We start from the raw sequence: 17,210 nt of genomic DNA, 5'->3' as shown, positions 1-17,210 counted from the left end.
CAACATTCCAAACCAACAACCTTCTGACATTGTTTATTTCCGCCAGGCGGTGTGGTGTGTGTAAGTAAGCTGGTGTGAGTGGCCAGCCCCTCCCTCATGCCCCCTGAATGGGGGTCAGAAGATTGATGAACAACCAGCTCCCACATTCGTCGACACACACCCTCTTCTCGACTTCTCCATCAACCTCTGAAACCATAACAAATTTGTGAGATTCGATAGCGTCAGGGCTCTGCAGAAGATGAAGCTTTTTTCCCCAGGGGATAAACAAGAAAAACAAGAAATAGATCTACGTGTGGCGCTCAACCTTGACGTTCCAGTGATTTTAAAAGAAACAGGAACAAGCTAGTCTCCTTGCCTGTTCAGTGGGCGCGCGCGCGCGTAGCGTGTTGCTGTATGGCCTATATGCTTCGCCTCTCTCAGATCAAATCGAGAACGGGAAGGATTGTGATGCCCCTTTTGACAGTACATACGCTCAATGGCTAGCGTGAAATATAGGACTGTGTGCTCCGTTTGGTAATTGGATAAGCAAAATATCCATATTATACAACGCGGCAGGGTAGGTGGGCGGGCTGATAAGATGTCGTCCCAATTATGTCGAAGCTGTACCTGAGACCTTCTGTTTCCATGAGACATTGACTTTTTCTGCAACCGACAACTGACATCTGTCTGGCATGCACATGCATGTTATGCAGGGTCCTGGGACAGGAATAACTCTTTGTTAAGCTTGACTCAATTATTGAGCCGAAAGCTGACTGGGATCATCTGATACTTTCTTGAGTCTGGTCATGGCGTCCATGTGTCTTCTGAATCAACAGAAGGTGGGACGATCAAGATCCAATTGAGGTAACCAAGACCGTGATGATTCCTGACTGACAGCATGCGATGCGGCTGAAGGTTGACGTGGTAGCGTGACGGTGCCAAACCAAAGTCCCCCCTTGGACGGGGCTCGAGGGGTTGCAGGGATGGCCTCCCCACCATGCCTCTTTGTCGTGCTAGTCTTTGATAAGTCCTCCCGTATTCAATTCCCAGAGCAGTCAACAGGATGCAGAAACGTCGGACGATTTAACCCAGCTACGCAGGCCAAGGTCTTGAGAAGGTGGCATTGCAGCAGCGTTGTGGATGCCGTGCTATGCGAACCAGCAATCCAGCATCTGTTCAGACGTGGGCGCACAGAGACCGAAGAGGTGAGTAAAATCCCAAACAATTTGATGACGGGACGTGGTCATGTCAAAGACTGCCGGTTGGCCTCGGAAACATTCCAAAGACTCTTCGGTTGCTCCAACTCGTCATTGGAATGTCTTGCTGTGAATTTTGTGTCACCTACCCCGGTAGCGCCTCGCCGGGTATCTCGTTTTGGTGAAGCGGTTACCGAAGGTCTGTTCAGATTGGGGGCCAAACTGCGAACTTGTCTCAGCCACTGACCTTGGTAATTTGCAACGGCGTTTCCTTCTGACCTAGTGGCATTCGCCACCAAATTCCTGCCAGCAGTTACAAAATCATAGAGGAGTCCAATGTGGATGAGTTGGGTTGCAAGACATGCAGCCCAAGAAGCTCGGCTTATGTGTGACTGGAGTGTTGATGAGTTGGTTCGCAGATGGATACGAGCCAGGAGGGCTGCACCCAATATTTTTGTGGGATTTCTCGAGCCTCTGGGGTCCGCCACGGTGGCTTGCTGCATTAAGATGAATCGACAGGGATTGTAGTATGTAAGTGTGTATGCGTTGGGGGGTTGCATATTGGGGGGGCAGCCAGCATGGGAAATCAAAAGTGCGATACGCCGATAGTGATGCTGATATTTGAGTGGTTAAAACAACAGTTGAAACTCGTGCGAAGTCTTGATAGCGTTGATATGGCAATGCTACCTTGGACGGATGCTGATGCGAGCTCGCCCAGTTTGTATGTCTTTTGCTGACCGCAAGACTCGTGTTACTGTCCATCCCCGAAAGCCAGCATCGGATTATGATGCTGTACTCCCTCATCGGGTAACTACCAATTCTCCGCGAACGTCCGCCGAGACTCTGTTGACGTCCACTTGACTCCGCTATCGTTACGTACTATCGTCAGTATCCGAGACCATCGCATGGTAGCCAAAAATAGGACGAATGTAAGTTGAAAGGGCAAAGATATCTCCAAGAAGCAACAACAGGCCGAACTCAACCTTAATAAGTTGTATCGATATTGCTGCGGTGATGGGGTCAGTAATGAACTGTGCAGGTGCCTGCATGAGTCGTGCCTTGTTGGTTGCTGTACGGCGAGGTCTATCAGGGACTTTGTGTTTTCTGACTGCATGGTTAATGTCGGACTTGAGTCAACTTGGCGAGAATTTGAGTGTCAGAGTGCCCGGTGTACGGTGCCCGAGGCCGAGGTCTCTCTGAGAGTGGTGTCCATATCACAGTCGTCGACCTCAACATCAAACCCCCACTCACCACACACCCTCTTTTGAGACAGTGTCTTGCATCCTACTGGCTTTACAGCCCCGTGGGGAGATGGATATGGATAGACTGATAACAGTCGCTGAGTACGTCCCCAGATTTCAATATCGGCAGCTTCCATTCCGGAGAAGTGCTTGGCGATCTTGGGTCTGCCTACGGCGTCGTTTGTGAGACGTGAAGGCGGTCGGGAGAAAAGCCAGAGAGTTCCAGAGTCTGGTACGGCAAGGTGAGCGAGTGCTCAGAAATGGCACAGTCGGCAGAGTCGGTTGCGGATGGCACTGATGGCTTGACGATTGCAGGGCTGAGCGCGGAGTGGGTAGGGGGTGGGGCAGCAGGTGATCGAACTATGCCTTTTTCGTTGCGCTCAGCTGCAGTTCGGACAATAGCCCTTCAACCGCTTGCCCCAAACCGACAAAATGCATACAGCTTATTCCAGTCAAAAGAGCGAACTGCGAGATGCGACCATCAGCGAATCGCCGTCATCTTGCTGAGCGGTGAGAATGGCATGACTGTCTGCTGAAAGGTCGTCAAACAGGTACCTGAATCCGAGGAGCGTCCGTGCCGCCTGTCCAATCAAACGAGAGAGGTCACTGAAATAAAGTTATCATGCCCCTGGCTCGCTGGCTTAAAGGGGCAACAGAGCAACAGCAAGAACCGGACGATCGCCTCCATCAACAATGATCACCGGCCGGTCCCAGCAGGCCGGGGTCCTCTTCAATAGTCCCGAATAGCTGGACCTTTCTGATGGATCTCCCAGTGGACCAACACGTGTGAGCTCGGACTGGACTCGTTTCTCATCTTCTGAAGGGATTTCAGATTCCAGCTTCCATTCGGGGTACTCTGTCGAGCGTCATCGGACCGGCATTTATTGGACCGGGCTGACAGAACAAAACTCCATATCCATCCGCACAGCTCCGCGCCGTCCTCGTATCCCGCCTGGTGACACAGAAGTCGACGGTGTGTGCATTGAGGGCATTGGGCCTCCCGTAAAAAAAATTAAAAAAAAGGCCTGTCATGTACAGGTTAGGCCTAGTTAGCCGAGCCCGTCACCGGATGGCTTGACCACGGGGGGCCGGCTTCCAGCAATCCCCAATTTCCATGCGCCGAGGGGCAATGCAATGGAAGCCTGGACCGGACCTGGGCCCGTTGAACTCCTTCACCAAAGATGCTTGGCGAGACAAAATTTCCACATCAGCATGCTGGCAACACTTCAGCCCATCGCTGACCATGGCGTTCTCCGATTATCCGGCCCCTTCACCGAGCAATCCTTCGACGGTCTCGCGAGAATATGTGCACGGAGTAGCTTTGGAGAGTCTGAGTGGACGGTTCAACAGCGGAGAGTTAGTCCTGGTCTGAGAAGAAGTCATAACCCAGCAACAAAATGTCAGAAATGCCCTCAAAAGCCACCCCACTGAGAGAAAATCTTATCATAGCGCTTGTCATTTCCCCTGGTTCCAGTTGGAGTGCCGAAGAAGGGATTGGTTTTTTTGAACCACCCACATCAACATCACCACATCGGCCCTCATTCGTTGGCTGCGAGTCCCGCCGTCAACCAAGATCAGTCGTATGTACTGTAGCAACAGCAACAGAACCAGCAGCTGCCTGACCGTTGCGACCATCAGGGACCACACCAACTGCACCTCCGTACGCAATATTGCCGCTGCATTTCTGGACTGGAAGTCTTGATGTGCACCACACCCCTGTCTCAATGACCCACCCCTTTCGACGATGGAAAAAAGAACCCCTGCAATCTGTTGTCTCTGTCGAACGAGATGACCCACCAGGTCTCTCGCTTCTTTCCATGCCCAGACCAGGTGCTTGCTGGGCTCGCTGGGCTGGCGCAAGGGCCCAGCCAGTCGCGCGCTCCAAAGGAGTGTTAGCTTTGCGGGGGGCCCTTGTTCCGCCTATTCCTAGCAGAGAGAGGAGCAGCGTTGCTGTCTGTGCAACCTATGGTTCGCGATGGCCATTTCCGCAATGCGCCCACATCGTGCCCTCGGCGAGCGAGAAAGTGAGATGGATCCTGCCGTACACCCCTCCCCCCGCTGACAGTTTGCGATGGTGATACATATAGAGATGGCCTCCCCCACACGTCTTCGATGGCTTTTCCTTCTTTCTGCCATTCGGCTAACCCAACCCTGTCATTCGTTTTAGTCGGTGTTGACGTCCTTCACTGGGCGTACAAGGCTTCACCATGAAGTCCTCACCATCCAAGACCCTTCTCTCTTCTCTCCTCGCTGCTTCTTTCGCCACCCTTTCACTCGCTCAACTTTCAGTCCCTGCCACTCTTCCAGGACAATGGCAGTATGAGGGCTGTTACACAGATATTCCGGGGCGGACCCTCACCGGCGGCGGCTATGTCAACGGCACCCATATGACCGCCGAGACATGCATCAGCTATTGCCAGACCCGAGGCTTTAAGTTTGCTGGAACTGAGTACAGCGTAGAATGGTGAGCATTCTCTGGGGGCCCGAAGGCGGTGGAGCTACCTACCTTACCTAGTTGATGCTGACCAGTGGTATAGCTTCTGCGGTAAGAGCATTGCTCCTGCGGCTGCCCAAGTTGCGGACTCGGTCTGCAACATGGCCTGCTCTGGAGACGCAACGCAGCCTTGCGGTGCGGGAAGCAGACTCTCGCTCTATTCCACCACCGAAGACTTGGGTCCCAAGGCCAACCCAGGCGTAAATGGCTTCACACATATGGGGTGCTACTCTGAAGGGACGACTGGCCGCACACTCACACACGGGATCGGCAGCATTCCTGCTGGTGAGATGACTGTTGCCAAGTGCACAGCTGCCTGTGCTGCGGCCAACTACATTCTTGCTGGCGTTGAGTATGGTGGAGAGTGCTTCTGCGGTAATACTATCTCCAACGGCGGTGCCCCTGCTGCCAGCGGCTGCAGTATGACGTGCAACGGCAACACTACCGAGTTCTGCGGTGGCCCCAGCCGCCTCAATGTGTACAACTACCAGAACCAGTACACCCCGTCGTCAACTTCCAGCCCTCCTGCCGCAGCCACTACTGCGACTACGGCGACAGGCACCGTCTCTACCGGACCCCCTCCCCCTCCTAGCCCTACTCCTTCTGGGCCATCACAGCCCGCCGCGGTCGGAGATGACTACGTCTGGTATGGATGCTACACCGAGTCTCCCGGCCCTCGTGCCCTGAGCGGTGCCACCTATGCTTCCGACGATATGACCCTCGAGTCCTGCCAGGCCTTCTGCTCTGCCTACACCTACTTCGGAACCGAGTATGGCAGGGAGTGCTACTGCGGCAACAGCTTCACTGTCGGCTCCGTTGTGGCCCCTGCCGGTGAATGCAGCATGCTCTGCGCCGGCAACCCCTTCAACTATTGTGGCGCCGGCAACCGTCTGTCGGTTTATGCCAGGAACGGCACTTCCATTCCCTCTGGCACAAACACCTCCGCTGCGCCAACCACGACCTCGCCTCCTCTTGTCGTCACTGGCCTTCCCGAAGGCTGGAGCTATCAGGGATGCTGGATCGATGGTGCTCAGGGCCGCATTCTCCCCGTTCAGCTCGTCGACAGCCCCACTAACAGCCAGAGCGAGTGCGCGAGCCGCTGCGTGGCTGGCGGCTACAAGATCAGCGGTGTCCAGTACACTCAGCAGTGCTTTTGCGGCAATGCCATCTTCAATGGCGGCGTGACCACTTCCGAGTCTCAGTGCAGCATGAACTGCCCCGGCAACCCGACCCAGAAGTGCGGTGCCGGTGACCGCATGAACATCGTCTCCGAGGGCGAACCTGAGATCTACCAGCCTCCTGCTCCCCAGGTCCGCGGTCTCAACGGCTCGTGGGAGTACCAAGGCTGCGTTGAGGACAACGTCAACAACAAGCGCACCCTCTCCTGGCAGCTTTTCTTCCCTGGCGTCATGACGCCTAACATGTGTCTGAACAGGTGCAGAGAGTTCGGCTATGCCGCTGCTGGTCTTGAGTACGGTGAGGAATGCTACTGCGGTGATCCCCCCAACATTGCTGCCGCTGGCGCTACCTTCCGCCCAGAGACTGAGTGTGCCATCACCTGTGCTGGCAACGCTTCGGCTATTTGCGGTGGTCTCGGTCGTCTGACTACCTACTTTTGGACTGGCACCCCCCTCTACAGCTGGGGCTTCCCTCAGGATTACCGTGCCGGCCAGTACCAGCACTTGGTCAACGGTGTCAACTGCCCGCTCATCACTCAGGAGACCATCACCGGCAAGGTCTCCTTCATCTCCAAGGGTGGTACCGGCCCTGGCAACGAGACTGGTGTCTACGAGCTCGATATGCAAACCCTCACTTTCCGTGAGCTTCACATCAAGACCGATGTCTTCTGCGCTGCTGGCGTGACCCTCCCCGACAAGGCTGGTCGTCAACTCAATGTCGGCGGTTGGTCCGGTGAGTCTCTCCAGGGCACCCGCATCTACTGGCCTGATGGATCCCCCGGCGTCCCCGGCACCAACGACTGGGAGGAGAACGTCTGGGAGCTCAGCCTGCAAAGAGGCCGCTGGTATCCCACCGCCATGATCATGACCAACGGCTCCATCCTCGTCATTGGTGGCTCCATCGGCGCCAACGACGCCGCCGAGCCCACCATCGAGCTCCTCCCCGCCACCGGTGCTGCCCCATTGGAAATGGAATGGCTCACCCGCACCCACCCCAACAACCTCTACCCCTTCCTCTCGGTCCTCCCCAGCGGCGGCATCTTCGTCCAATACTGGAACGAGGCCCGCATCCTCGACCCCGTCACCTTCGCCACAATCAAGGTCCTCCCCAACGCCCCCGGCGCTGTCAACGACCCCAAGGGCGGCCGCACCTACCCTCTCGAGGGTGCCGCTGTCCTCCTCCCCCAGCGCTGGCCATACACCGACTACCTCGGCTACCTCGTCTGCGGTGGTTCAACAGAGGGCACCTCCAACGCGCTGGACAACTGCGTGTCCACCTATCCCGACGCCCCCAACCCCGTCTGGACCATCGAGCGCATGCCCTCCAAGCGCGTCATGTCCTGCATGTCTCCCCTCCCCGACGGAACATACCTCATCGTCAACGGCGCGCAGCATGGCGTGGCCGGTTTCGGCCTCGCCAACACCCCCAACCTAAACGCCGTGCTCTACGACCCCACCAAGCCCGTTCACAGCCGCATGACCGTCATGGCCAACACCACCATCCCGAGAATGTACCACTCCGAAGCCATCACCCTCCTCGACGGCCGCGTCCTCATCTCGGGCTCCAACCCCGAGGACGGCGTCTACCCCGATGAATACCGCGTCGAGGTCTTTGTGCCCCCTTACCTCCTCAACGGCCTCCCTAGGCCAACTTTTGCGATTACAAACAAGGACTGGACATACAACCAGACCAACATCCCCTTTACCCTCGGCGTCGCGGCAAGGAACGGCCCCATCACTGTTACTTTGTTGGCGTCGGTCTCTTCCACGCATGGCAACTCCATGGGCGCGAGGACGCTCATGCCGAGGGTGAGCTGCGCGGGGACGGCGTGCACGGTTGATGCCCCCCCCAACGTCAATATTGCTCCTCCGGGGTGGTACCAGATGTTTGTTTTGGATGGCGGTGTTCCGGCGATTGGAAAGTACATTCGCATTGGTGGTGATCCAGGGCAGTTGGGTAACTGGCCTGAGGGGCCTGATTTTTCGAGGCCGGGGATTTAAACGGGAGTTGTTTCATGTCTGGGCGGTCTCGCTACATATGTACATGGAGATTTCTTTTACTTGTTAGTTTAGGGCGAACTTTTATGTGGTGGAAATCCCCCATTTCATGACGTTTTGCTTTTTTGGCTTAATATATATACCATAATTGCTATCTGTTTTTGTCTTGCTTTTGGGTCTTCTTGGGATCGGGGTATGCGTCTTTCTTGCTCTGCATTTGATGTCGGCTTCTCGTCTATCACTTCTCATGGACCGGCGTAGTGGAGGATGATATCACTTTGTTGCATTCACTTCCAGAGGGACCCGGCGGCAACACGGGCGTTTACAATGTCAAGTTTCACCATTACACAGGTAGCTATTTCACTCACTCGAATATCAATACACACAGCATGAATGCCATACCAACAGCCCTCTCCATCTCCTATTCAACCCTAGAAAAAATCACCTTCAACACTTCATACACCAGTTCTTATTAAAGGGACAAAATCGCATACCAATCATTTCAGCCCTGTTGACTCGGCGATGGCAATCCTCAAAATAACCTCATCCGTAAATACCAATCCCGTTGCTAGGCAACACACCATCAGTCAAAGTAATTTCCACAAGTCCAGACGGAAATCTTGGCATGCTTATCTCGTCAACGCTGCTGACAAAGCACATCACATCTCTTGGCTGCATACAGGACATCGAAACCTGAGGTTTGATGTCATGATGCGCCGAAACGCTCATTCGACAGCTGGACCCTCACCGCCTTCGCCTTCACCGCCCAAACTTTGGTCCCTTGTCTTCTTTTGTTGATACTAGCGGCGGGGTGGGCATTGTTGGGTAGTATTCACGGATTGTTCACAAAAAAAAAAAGACAGTGCTTGAGAGAGGGGTAAAGAATGATTGCCTGCGAGACGATGTCTCAAATTGGTCTACCTAGCAAACTGCAATGCAGAAAAAAAACCCAGATCTACCTCCGTACTTCGGTTGAGTTGGTCCTGATTGAAACCAATCGTCAAAAAGAAATATTTGACCGCCGCTCTTCTTCCTCAACTACTGAACCGACGTCTCTCAACGCTACCATACGTGAATCGTATTTCGCTCTTCCCATCCCAATGCCTGCCCGCCTGCCCTCTGTGTATGGTAGATATCTTCATTACCGGCGTTATCATCCTGAACCACCCCCCTCGAGCTTGACTAAGCCACCAATGATTCGAGCCGCTCAAAGGTCATCCTCATCGTCGGGAAGGGGCTCGTGGGCGGCCTGGTTAAGCTCGGCCTCGTACTGGGCAAGGAGAGCCTGATCGACCTGGACCTCAGCGGGGGCAAGCGCGGGGGCGGCGACAAACTCCTGGATGGGGTATTAGTAAGTGCTGCACCTAAATGTGACATGAAAGAAAACATACAAGGCCGGGGTTGCCAACAAGCTTGCGGGCGAGCCAGAGGAAGGGCTTCTCGAAGTTGTAGTTGGACTTGGCGGAAATATCATAGTATTGGAGGTTCTTTTTCCGGTGGAAAGTGATGGTCTTGGCCTTCACCTTGCGCTCCTTGACGTCGACCTTGTTGCCGCAGAGAACGATGGGGATGTTCTCGCAGACACGGGTAAGATCACCTGATGGCGACAGTTAGCATCATATCCAGTGACCTACAATTTGGGCGCTACAGAAAGGGGGAACATACGGTGCCAGTTGGGAACGTTCTTGTAGGTGATGCGGGAAGTGACGTCAAACATGATGATGCCGCATTGGCCGTTGATGTAGTAACCATCACGGAGACCACCGAACTTCTCCTGACCGGCGGTATCCCAGACGTCGAACTGGATCTGACCGTAGTTCTGCAGGCATATTAGCGTTGGGCCGCGTCAAACTCTGGTAGCGCAAGAACGAGCTTGCCCACGTGCGGGAGGTGACTTACGGTGGTGAAGGCAAGAGGGTGAACCTCAACGCCGAGGGTGGCCATGTACTTCTTCTCGAATTCACCGGTCAAATGGCGCTTGACGAAGGTGGTCTGTTGTGGGCATCGCCATGTTAGCATGCTGCCCAACCGATTGGGATATCCATCCACACTAGCAACCCCGCAGTCGGCGTCGATGCGATCGTGAAGGGAATGTGTATTATGTCGGTCGACGACGAGGATCATGATGAATCGAACTAACCTTTCCGGTACCACCATCACCAACAAGGACCAGCTTGAAGGTCGGAATGGTCTGCGCTTCAGCCATGGTGTGTGATGTATGGTGATGATAGAACGAAGAAAATCAACGAGTCTGGGCAGGCCCACGTTAGTTTTTGCAAGCAAGCTGATGGAGGGGTATTTGTAGGCAAGGGTCGAAGAAGGAATGGATGGGGCTGCGACTGGCAGAGATGGCCGCGAGGGTGTTTGCGATGGAATACGCACCTATTGGTCTGTGGGGGAAGCGGGAAAAGTTGACAGTGGTCGGGTTGCAAGAAGTGGCACCGGGGGGAGGTGGTTGTTGTTTTCAAAAGGCAGCTGCTGGAACCACAGCAGCCTTGACGAAAAACTCGTTGGGCGGCGGGGTGGTAGAGAGTCACGTGAGAGACTGGTCAGTGCGGCGAATTGGGAGGAACCTGTATTCACTCAAATGGAAACTCTGACGTTCCATCCCACTTTTTCTTGCCGCCAGGCAAAGGCAGGCAGGAGGGACTGATGGTTGCTTGGTAACAAGATTGGGCAGCCTCATGGTGATTGATTCACAGACTCCAAAGCTGTCGACTAAGCTCCTCCGGTGTCAACTACAAACGTCCCTTTGTGAGCCTCATGGAGAGCAAACCCCACTCTTTGCTGCCGGATTAGGTACTGCAGCAGGGGTGCTGAGGCATGTCTTACAAAAGCTCACTTTTCCTACAATACAACAACACCCTTTTCTACTTGTGCTGATTAATGTGTTATTTAGCAGATTATTAGTCGGGTCGGTGCCTACCTGGGAGCGTATCATACACTGTAGGTGGTCGCTATCAGGCCTGTGACCATTCTGCTGGTGCTCCCGGTCCTCTCTCATGTAGCCCGCTGCCAGACTGTCATGCCCTGGAAATGCGAGGCGGTGCCTGATCCCAAGATATGCAGCCCGAGCCTGAGGGAGGGGATCTCAGTGATCTCACTATCCCTCTTAGGCCGAGACTACGTGTGGCTCGAAGCCCGAGCTCAGAGCGAGCCCAAAGCAGTCGAAATCTTGAATTCCCTTTCACTACAACACTCACAATGGCAAGATATGGCAGCCCAGCAAACCCCGACCACCCCAGTCACGCCGCGGTGTCAGCGTCAGTCTCAGTTCCTGTGCGTGACCTCCTCCTCCTCCATTTGTTCGAGAAACTTTAACAAGAATGTTTTGCTTCGGAGGGTTAGCTTTCCGCCTCTGTAGCCAGCAACGCCACAGCTTGAGTTTGATAAGATAGAATGACACTTACCCCTTCGTTGCCTTGGACGCACTCAGCCACTTTCCGTAGGCCATCGTGGTTCTCTCTATTGACATAGCCAAAGTTTCGAATCAAGTCCCCAGGCTTGAGTCCTGCTGTTGCAGCGGGGCTATTCTCCACCACTGTGTTAACCTTGGCAAAGGCTGGATCAAATGTTTCGGGTACCGAGTCTTGTGGAAGGGCAACATTGACACTGTTAGGATCGTTCACTGTTGTATCGTCGTCATTGTCCTCTAGACTGGCAAAGTGCTCATGAAGGCGCTTCTCAATCAAAGCCATCAGGTCTTTCCAGTCATTTCGAAGATGGATGATGCGTGCTCTTGTGGTTCGAACTGTAGGCTGGGTGTCAGCTCTGGCCTGTTATGCTCCAAGTCCCTTCCCTCGGCATTCGTACTTTGCGCCACATCAATATCGGCTCGGGGAAAACCATCGTGGGTGAGGAGACTCGTGTTCATGTCGACACCATGCTGCATACTTCTGGTTAGCGAAGCGCATTGTCCATACAGGTTGTGCGACAACGCACCGAGTCCAGCACGCCACCGAGTGCTCTGAGTTCGGCCTCGATGTTGTCCTTCTTGCGCTGGAGCTCTTGAATGGACAGATGTGTAGCATGGCCGTTGGTGACGGGGACAGTGGTAGGCCCTGATGGAACCGTCGGCGCATGAAGGTTGCTCATGATGTTCGGCGATACCTGGTGATAGCTGAAATGCAAGTGGCGGTGGTTTGCTGGAATGGAAATAAGAATAGGGAAGCTTCCATCACACAAATCAGCCTCCCACCAATGACGCGTTCGGCGGATCTCACAGCTCTGCAGCTCTGGAATGTTCAAGTTTGGCGGGGTAGCAATCATTGACCGCAACCAGGGCGCCTTCTGGGCAAGTGAACCCCCGCGCCACCCTCCTCCCCACCACCACCCTGGAAGCGCGTCCCGTTCCGGCGGTACAGCAGGGTACCCCCGGCAGCAATCGCCTCCCGTGAGTCCCGTCTCATCGATCCAACATCCACTCACACCAACATTCACACCTTCGATGCGGTTTCGTGGTATATGCAGGCAGTTGATCCACACGCCGTCCCGAGATTGAGATGCCGAATTGTGCATTCCAGATCGTCTTCTCTTTCCTTTCCACCATTGCCCCCAACCGCGAGCAGATGTCTCAGTCAATCACTTCTACAATCACCGCCTCTTCGTGTTGAATATTCCGAAGTCGGAAAGGTCGCCGCGGAGACCCGATGTAATTCTTTTGGTTCAAGATATTCCTAGGCTGAAGAAAGCCTTGTGGAACAGGGCCTGTTCTGGCAGATATCGGCGTGATCGGCCAACGCCTTCAGTATCTTTTCGCGTCGTCATTGATGCTGCCCAAACGCTTCCGGGTCCAATCGAACAGGAGACGTGGCTGGGAGGTGGCCATCGTGGCAGTCCGGATGGCGCTCCAATCAGACCCGCGTGCTGCATGATTCTCGCTGCCAGCTCGCCGCCGCTGCTGTCTCTGATGTTTTTTCCTGTCGTTGCTTGATGCATCGAGCAAGTGCTCGTCACCAGCCAGAGGCTGCTGAGGCGCCTCGGCTTGCCCTGGCTTGACGAAGACGGTCGTGGCTGCCCTCTCGGTATCAACTTATAGATTTTGTGTGGGTTAAACACCTCAAACTCAAACATCAAAACACCCGACCCCCCAATCCGGGTGTGGGAAGCCAAAGTTTCCGTTTGGGGAGATTAGACCACCACATGTTCCTTCCACCTGGCCAAAATACATGAACCTCAGTACGTGCCCGGCGCCTCCAATGTCGGTGGCCGATCAATCTCTGCACCTTCTTGCTTCTTCGTCCTGCTCGGCCAAAACATCTCGGTCGTCTCTCCAACACCAGTAACACATCATTTTACGCTGCTGGGGCTCTTCTTTCTTCTTCTTCTCTCTCTCTCTCTCTGTTGCAGCATGTTTTGATTTGACTCGATAGACGCCACCTCCTGCTGGTTCGCTGTGTTGGACTCCTCCCCTCCAACCGGCTTGTTGGAAGACAGTTTTGAATCTTTGTTTCTTGGACCTCAACCTTGCATAATGTCACTCACGGATATCCATACTATATCGTTCTCTTCGCTACTCCCGTCTGGCACGCTCCATGGTCTTACACAGTCTGACAGGGACAGGCTGACCGACTACGCCGAGGGAGAGACGCGCGCCGAGAGAACGAAGGATTGGTGCGCTTTGGATAAGATCGATTTCATGGATGCCATTGGTGCCATGGGCACTGTGGTGCAAGAGCAGGACTTAGAGAAGAAAGTATTCATCCACCAGGGGACCACTGAAGCTGGAGTTTGTCAACACCAGCCGCCGGCGTCCGAACCGATCAAGCCGTTTCAGAAATGGATAAAGACGTTGCATAAACGAGCGTTGCGTCGTCAGGAACTCTTTGGGGGCGATGGTAATAATACACCATGCTGTCTCGATATGGAAGGGAGAAGTTCGATGACTTGGGATTCGGGGCACTATCGGCACTCGTCAGATTCGTCATTCAACTTTGTGTCGGCGGTCAAAAGCGCCAGTATCTCCCTGACAAGCGTCAGTGTCTTGACGCGCTCACGGAAAAACACGATACGATCATCTCGTGGCCACTCGAGGACGGACCGCAGCAGCAGAGCTTCCGTCTCGGGAGCACGGCTTTCTGAAGACAGTTTCTGTCAGGAACGACAGGTGGTGCTGGATCCCGCCGTCATCGAAAGGTCGCTACAACGACGTCGAATATTGGAGGAGTTGATCAGCACCGAAGAGAGCTATATTGGGGACGTGAGGTTCCTGATGAATGTTGGTATATTTGTGTATCTTGATGGACCTTTGCATATCTAATATCTGTGCAGGTATATGTCACGATACTAGCTTCTTTACCGACACTACCCGTCGCCATACGTTCCTCCATCAACCAGAACTTGACCGACATTGTGGAGTTGCACGAGGAAATGCTAGGAGAGCTCCATCGAGCGGTCCCTCACTCTGAATATTCTCAGCTCGATGTGCCGCTTCAAGCCCCCCAAGCTAACCAAGCTGCCCGTGGACACCAGCGTTGGAGGAGCCTTGATGCTGTCCCGGAGGACAAAGACGGGGTAGCATGGCTGCGAGATGTGCCCGGGTTGCTCGCAGAGCCCCAAACGGTGGCAGAAGTTGCAAAGATCTTCAAGAACAAGGCAAGCGGCAAGCCCCAGGTCTTGTTTTGCGAGGAAGCGTGCGTGCTAACCAGAGAAAACTTGCAGATGAATCGATTCTTTATCTATGAAGAGTACGGGGCAAAGTACGAACTCATGATTAAAGATGTCGCATCTGCCCATCGGACAATGCCAGGATGGCAGTCGTATCAAAAGGGATTGGAAGTTCTCGCTGCATCCGTGGGCTCGATCGACGGCCAAGGCGATCATTCCAAGAAGAGTCTGACCATCGGTGACCTTCTTGTCAAAGTAAGGCTGCCAGGTGCTGCGTGTGACGTTTCAGGGCATTGAAGCTAATGTTGGCAGCCGATTCAACGGGTATGCAAGTACCCTTTGCTCTTCTCTGAGCTGCTCAAGCATACGCCGGTGGTGGACTGTCCCTATTCGCACATGGAGATCGAGAACACGCTTATCAGGCTACGTGAGGCCACGGCCGAGATCAACCGGGCCACAGACGACCCTCGTGTGCGTACGGTGCTGGAGAAAACTTGGATTCTCCAGGACAGGCTTGCATTTCCTAACCAGGTAGGCATCTCCCCGCCCTGTTGGCTGATGCATGCTTACAATATCTGTACAGCAACTAGATGCCACTACCAAGAACCGTATTCGGTCTTTCGGCCACATTCAGCTTTGCGGTGCCCTTCATGTCTGCTGGCAGTCCAAAGAAGGGGTGAACGGGCAGTATATGGTGGCGCTCCTGTACAAGGAGTGGTTTTGCCTTGCGACGGCTAGTAAGATCGACCAGGTATACACGATTCAGGCGTGCATCGCATTGTCAAACATTAAGGTGGAAGAGGTAGATAACGGTCGAGGTAGGCACACCAATGGGCGGAATTTCTCCTGACTGTGGATGGGGAAAGCTAACGGCAGTGTACAGGACTCCAGTGTCACACGGCGCCGTATTCTTGGAAGATTGTCTTTTTGTGCGACAACCAACTGTACGAACTCATCCTCACCGCCTGCACGCCGAAGGAGGAACTGGAATGGCGTACTCGGCTCAGCAGCCGGACCTTGAGCGTCCCGGACCAGGACCTAATGCAACCGGCCATCTTCAGCTCGCTTTCACTGGATATCAAAACACTGGGGACTGTTTTTAGAAAACCAGGTATGTACACGCGGGCCGTGATGCTATCGTGGGCAGTTACTCATGACAAAACAGGAACCATTGCCAGAAGAATATCGATACACCGAGCAACGACGGTGGGGCCAAGATCTCCTTTGTGTCAAGTCATTCTCAAAAACACGAGCGTCATCAAGGATGCGCCGACAGCGAGCTACAGCGCTCAAATCAACCGATCGCAGTCCCTGTTGGCCACAAACCACCGTATCCCGGTGTTGGCGCCTTCCCGTGGTGAAAGGGCCCGGCTCGAGGCTCTCATGTCGGATGTGTGGACCCGGGACATACTGCCCTTTCCCGGGATAACTGCCCGATCCAGGAGCGAGCACCTTGTTAGGTCGTCGGCCTCGTCAGTCATGCGGAAGTTAAGCGTCGTGAGTATCGCGAGTAGTTTTACGAAACGTTCCGCAAGCCTTGCAAGCTTGCAAAAGAATGTTACCACCGAGGAGGAGGTGACAACGCGAAATAACAAGGAGGGTGGTGTTGTCCAAACGGCGGCGGTGATGGCAACAACGACATCAGTACGTGGGAGGTCAGAAGATGATTGTATGTCTTTTCTCTCGGTCATTCCTGATGAAGCAGAGAGAAGCAGCTCCTTTTTGCTGGCAACGGGGCCAGAACAACAGTGGGAGTCGACCGCGACGGAGGTTTTCGCAACGACGACGGCAAAGGAACGGGTCGGCGATATCACGGCCGAAACAACGACACGCACATCAGTCTTTTACGGGGGAGAAAGGAACCAGTCACGGCCTTGTACACCGATGGTGGGTGTACTGCAGCCGTCTACGAACAGCTCGCGGCGGCCGAGCTTGCAAAAGTCGCATTTTAGCGAGGCGTCGTTGTCCCGGGAAGATCTGAAGAAGGAGAACAGGCTTACTTCGCCTCCAGACTCGGTAGGGAAGACTTCGTCTCGGTCACAAAAGCTCGCGAGTCGTTGGGCTAAAGTTGGGGTTCTCCATCGCGAGGCGGTGGTGGGCATCCGAAGCTTTTTGTTTCGTTGAGGGGCGTGGGCGGAAAAGAAGGAAATATGATACCAGAGAAGAAGCAAGCATGAGGTTTTTTTTTGGTTTTTTGGTCCATCAGGTTTTGAAAAGCATTTGATACCCCCTCTTTATCGGTTGATTCATCACTACTACGGCGTCTGTTGAGGCATACATAATATGGTGGTTGTTGTGTTTACTTGGTGGGGTTTGCAGTTATGATTTAGTCACTGGCGGACACGGCAAATGGCAGCAAACGTGTTATCTGACTAAAAGTGAGGCGTTACAAGAGCTTTGCCAAGGGCGGACTGTTGCACATGTGAGATGTTTGTTGAGCCAGCTGTCAACCACGCCATCTTGGTGCTCCGTCGGAATGTTCCAGTGATCCAGAGCAAGATGGTTCCTTGAGATCAGG

The 17,210-nt window shown here is 54.1% G+C and overlaps 5 protein-coding genes across 5 annotated transcripts; 3 read left to right on the top strand and 2 right to left on the bottom strand.

The window, feature by feature from the left end:
* Positions 1-1,085: 1,085 nt before the first annotated feature.
* On the bottom strand, positions 1,086-10,292 carry GSP1 (GTP-binding nuclear protein gsp1/Ran; the record flags this gene model as incomplete). Its single annotated transcript, XM_062885135.1, has 8 exons — positions 1,086-2,041; positions 2,159-2,279; positions 2,427-8,252; positions 8,304-9,422; positions 9,478-9,683; positions 9,752-9,905; positions 9,986-10,078; positions 10,227-10,292. 5 exons carry the CDS (start codon positions 10,290-10,292, stop codon positions 9,294-9,296), a joined length of 648 nt encoding a protein of 215 aa, XP_062748074.1. The 3' UTR covers positions 1,086-2,041; positions 2,159-2,279; positions 2,427-8,252; positions 8,304-9,293.
* Positions 3,242-8,490, top strand: QC762_107300 (uncharacterized protein). The gene is made up of 3 exons (XM_062885136.1): positions 3,242-3,996; positions 4,055-4,880; positions 4,954-8,490. Exons 2-3 carry the CDS (start codon positions 4,624-4,626, stop codon positions 8,087-8,089), a joined length of 3,393 nt encoding a protein of 1,130 aa, XP_062748075.1. The 5' UTR covers positions 3,242-3,996; positions 4,055-4,623; the 3' UTR covers positions 8,090-8,490.
* Positions 10,293-10,770: 478 nt separating the features above from the next.
* On the top strand, positions 10,771-11,036 carry QC762_107285 (uncharacterized protein; the record flags this gene model as incomplete). The annotated part of the gene is made up of 2 exons (XM_062885134.1): positions 10,771-10,923; positions 10,986-11,036. The coding sequence occupies 2 exons, from the start codon at positions 10,771-10,773 to the stop codon at positions 11,034-11,036; spliced, it is 204 nt and encodes a 67-aa protein (XP_062748073.1).
* A 249-nt stretch (positions 11,037-11,285) lies between these two features.
* Positions 11,286-15,177, bottom strand: NAS2 (putative 26S proteasome regulatory subunit; the record flags this gene model as incomplete). The annotated part of the gene is made up of 4 exons (XM_062885133.1): positions 12,029-15,177; positions 11,900-11,972; positions 11,497-11,837; positions 11,286-11,420 (listed from the first exon to the last, which is right to left on the bottom strand). The coding sequence occupies exons 1-4, from the start codon at positions 12,602-12,604 to the stop codon at positions 11,286-11,288; spliced, it is 1,125 nt and encodes a 374-aa protein (XP_062748072.1). The 5' UTR covers positions 12,605-15,177.
* On the top strand, positions 13,172-17,175 carry QC762_107270 (uncharacterized protein). The gene is made up of 7 exons (XM_062885132.1): positions 13,172-14,303; positions 14,357-14,698; positions 14,747-14,947; positions 15,005-15,223; positions 15,276-15,510; positions 15,576-15,803; positions 15,858-17,175. Exons 1-7 carry the CDS (start codon positions 13,560-13,562, stop codon positions 16,814-16,816), a joined length of 2,928 nt encoding a protein of 975 aa, XP_062748071.1. The 5' UTR covers positions 13,172-13,559; the 3' UTR covers positions 16,817-17,175.
* Positions 17,176-17,210: the final 35 nt, after the last annotated feature.

This window comes from Podospora pseudocomata (genome assembly GCF_035222375.1).
Source record: "Podospora pseudocomata strain CBS 415.72m chromosome 1 map unlocalized CBS415.72m_1, whole genome shotgun sequence".
Classification (NCBI taxonomy): domain Eukaryota; kingdom Fungi; phylum Ascomycota; class Sordariomycetes; order Sordariales; family Podosporaceae; genus Podospora; species Podospora pseudocomata.
The sequence above is the reverse complement of the archived record's forward strand: the minus strand, read 5'-3'. Positions and strand labels throughout refer to the sequence as shown.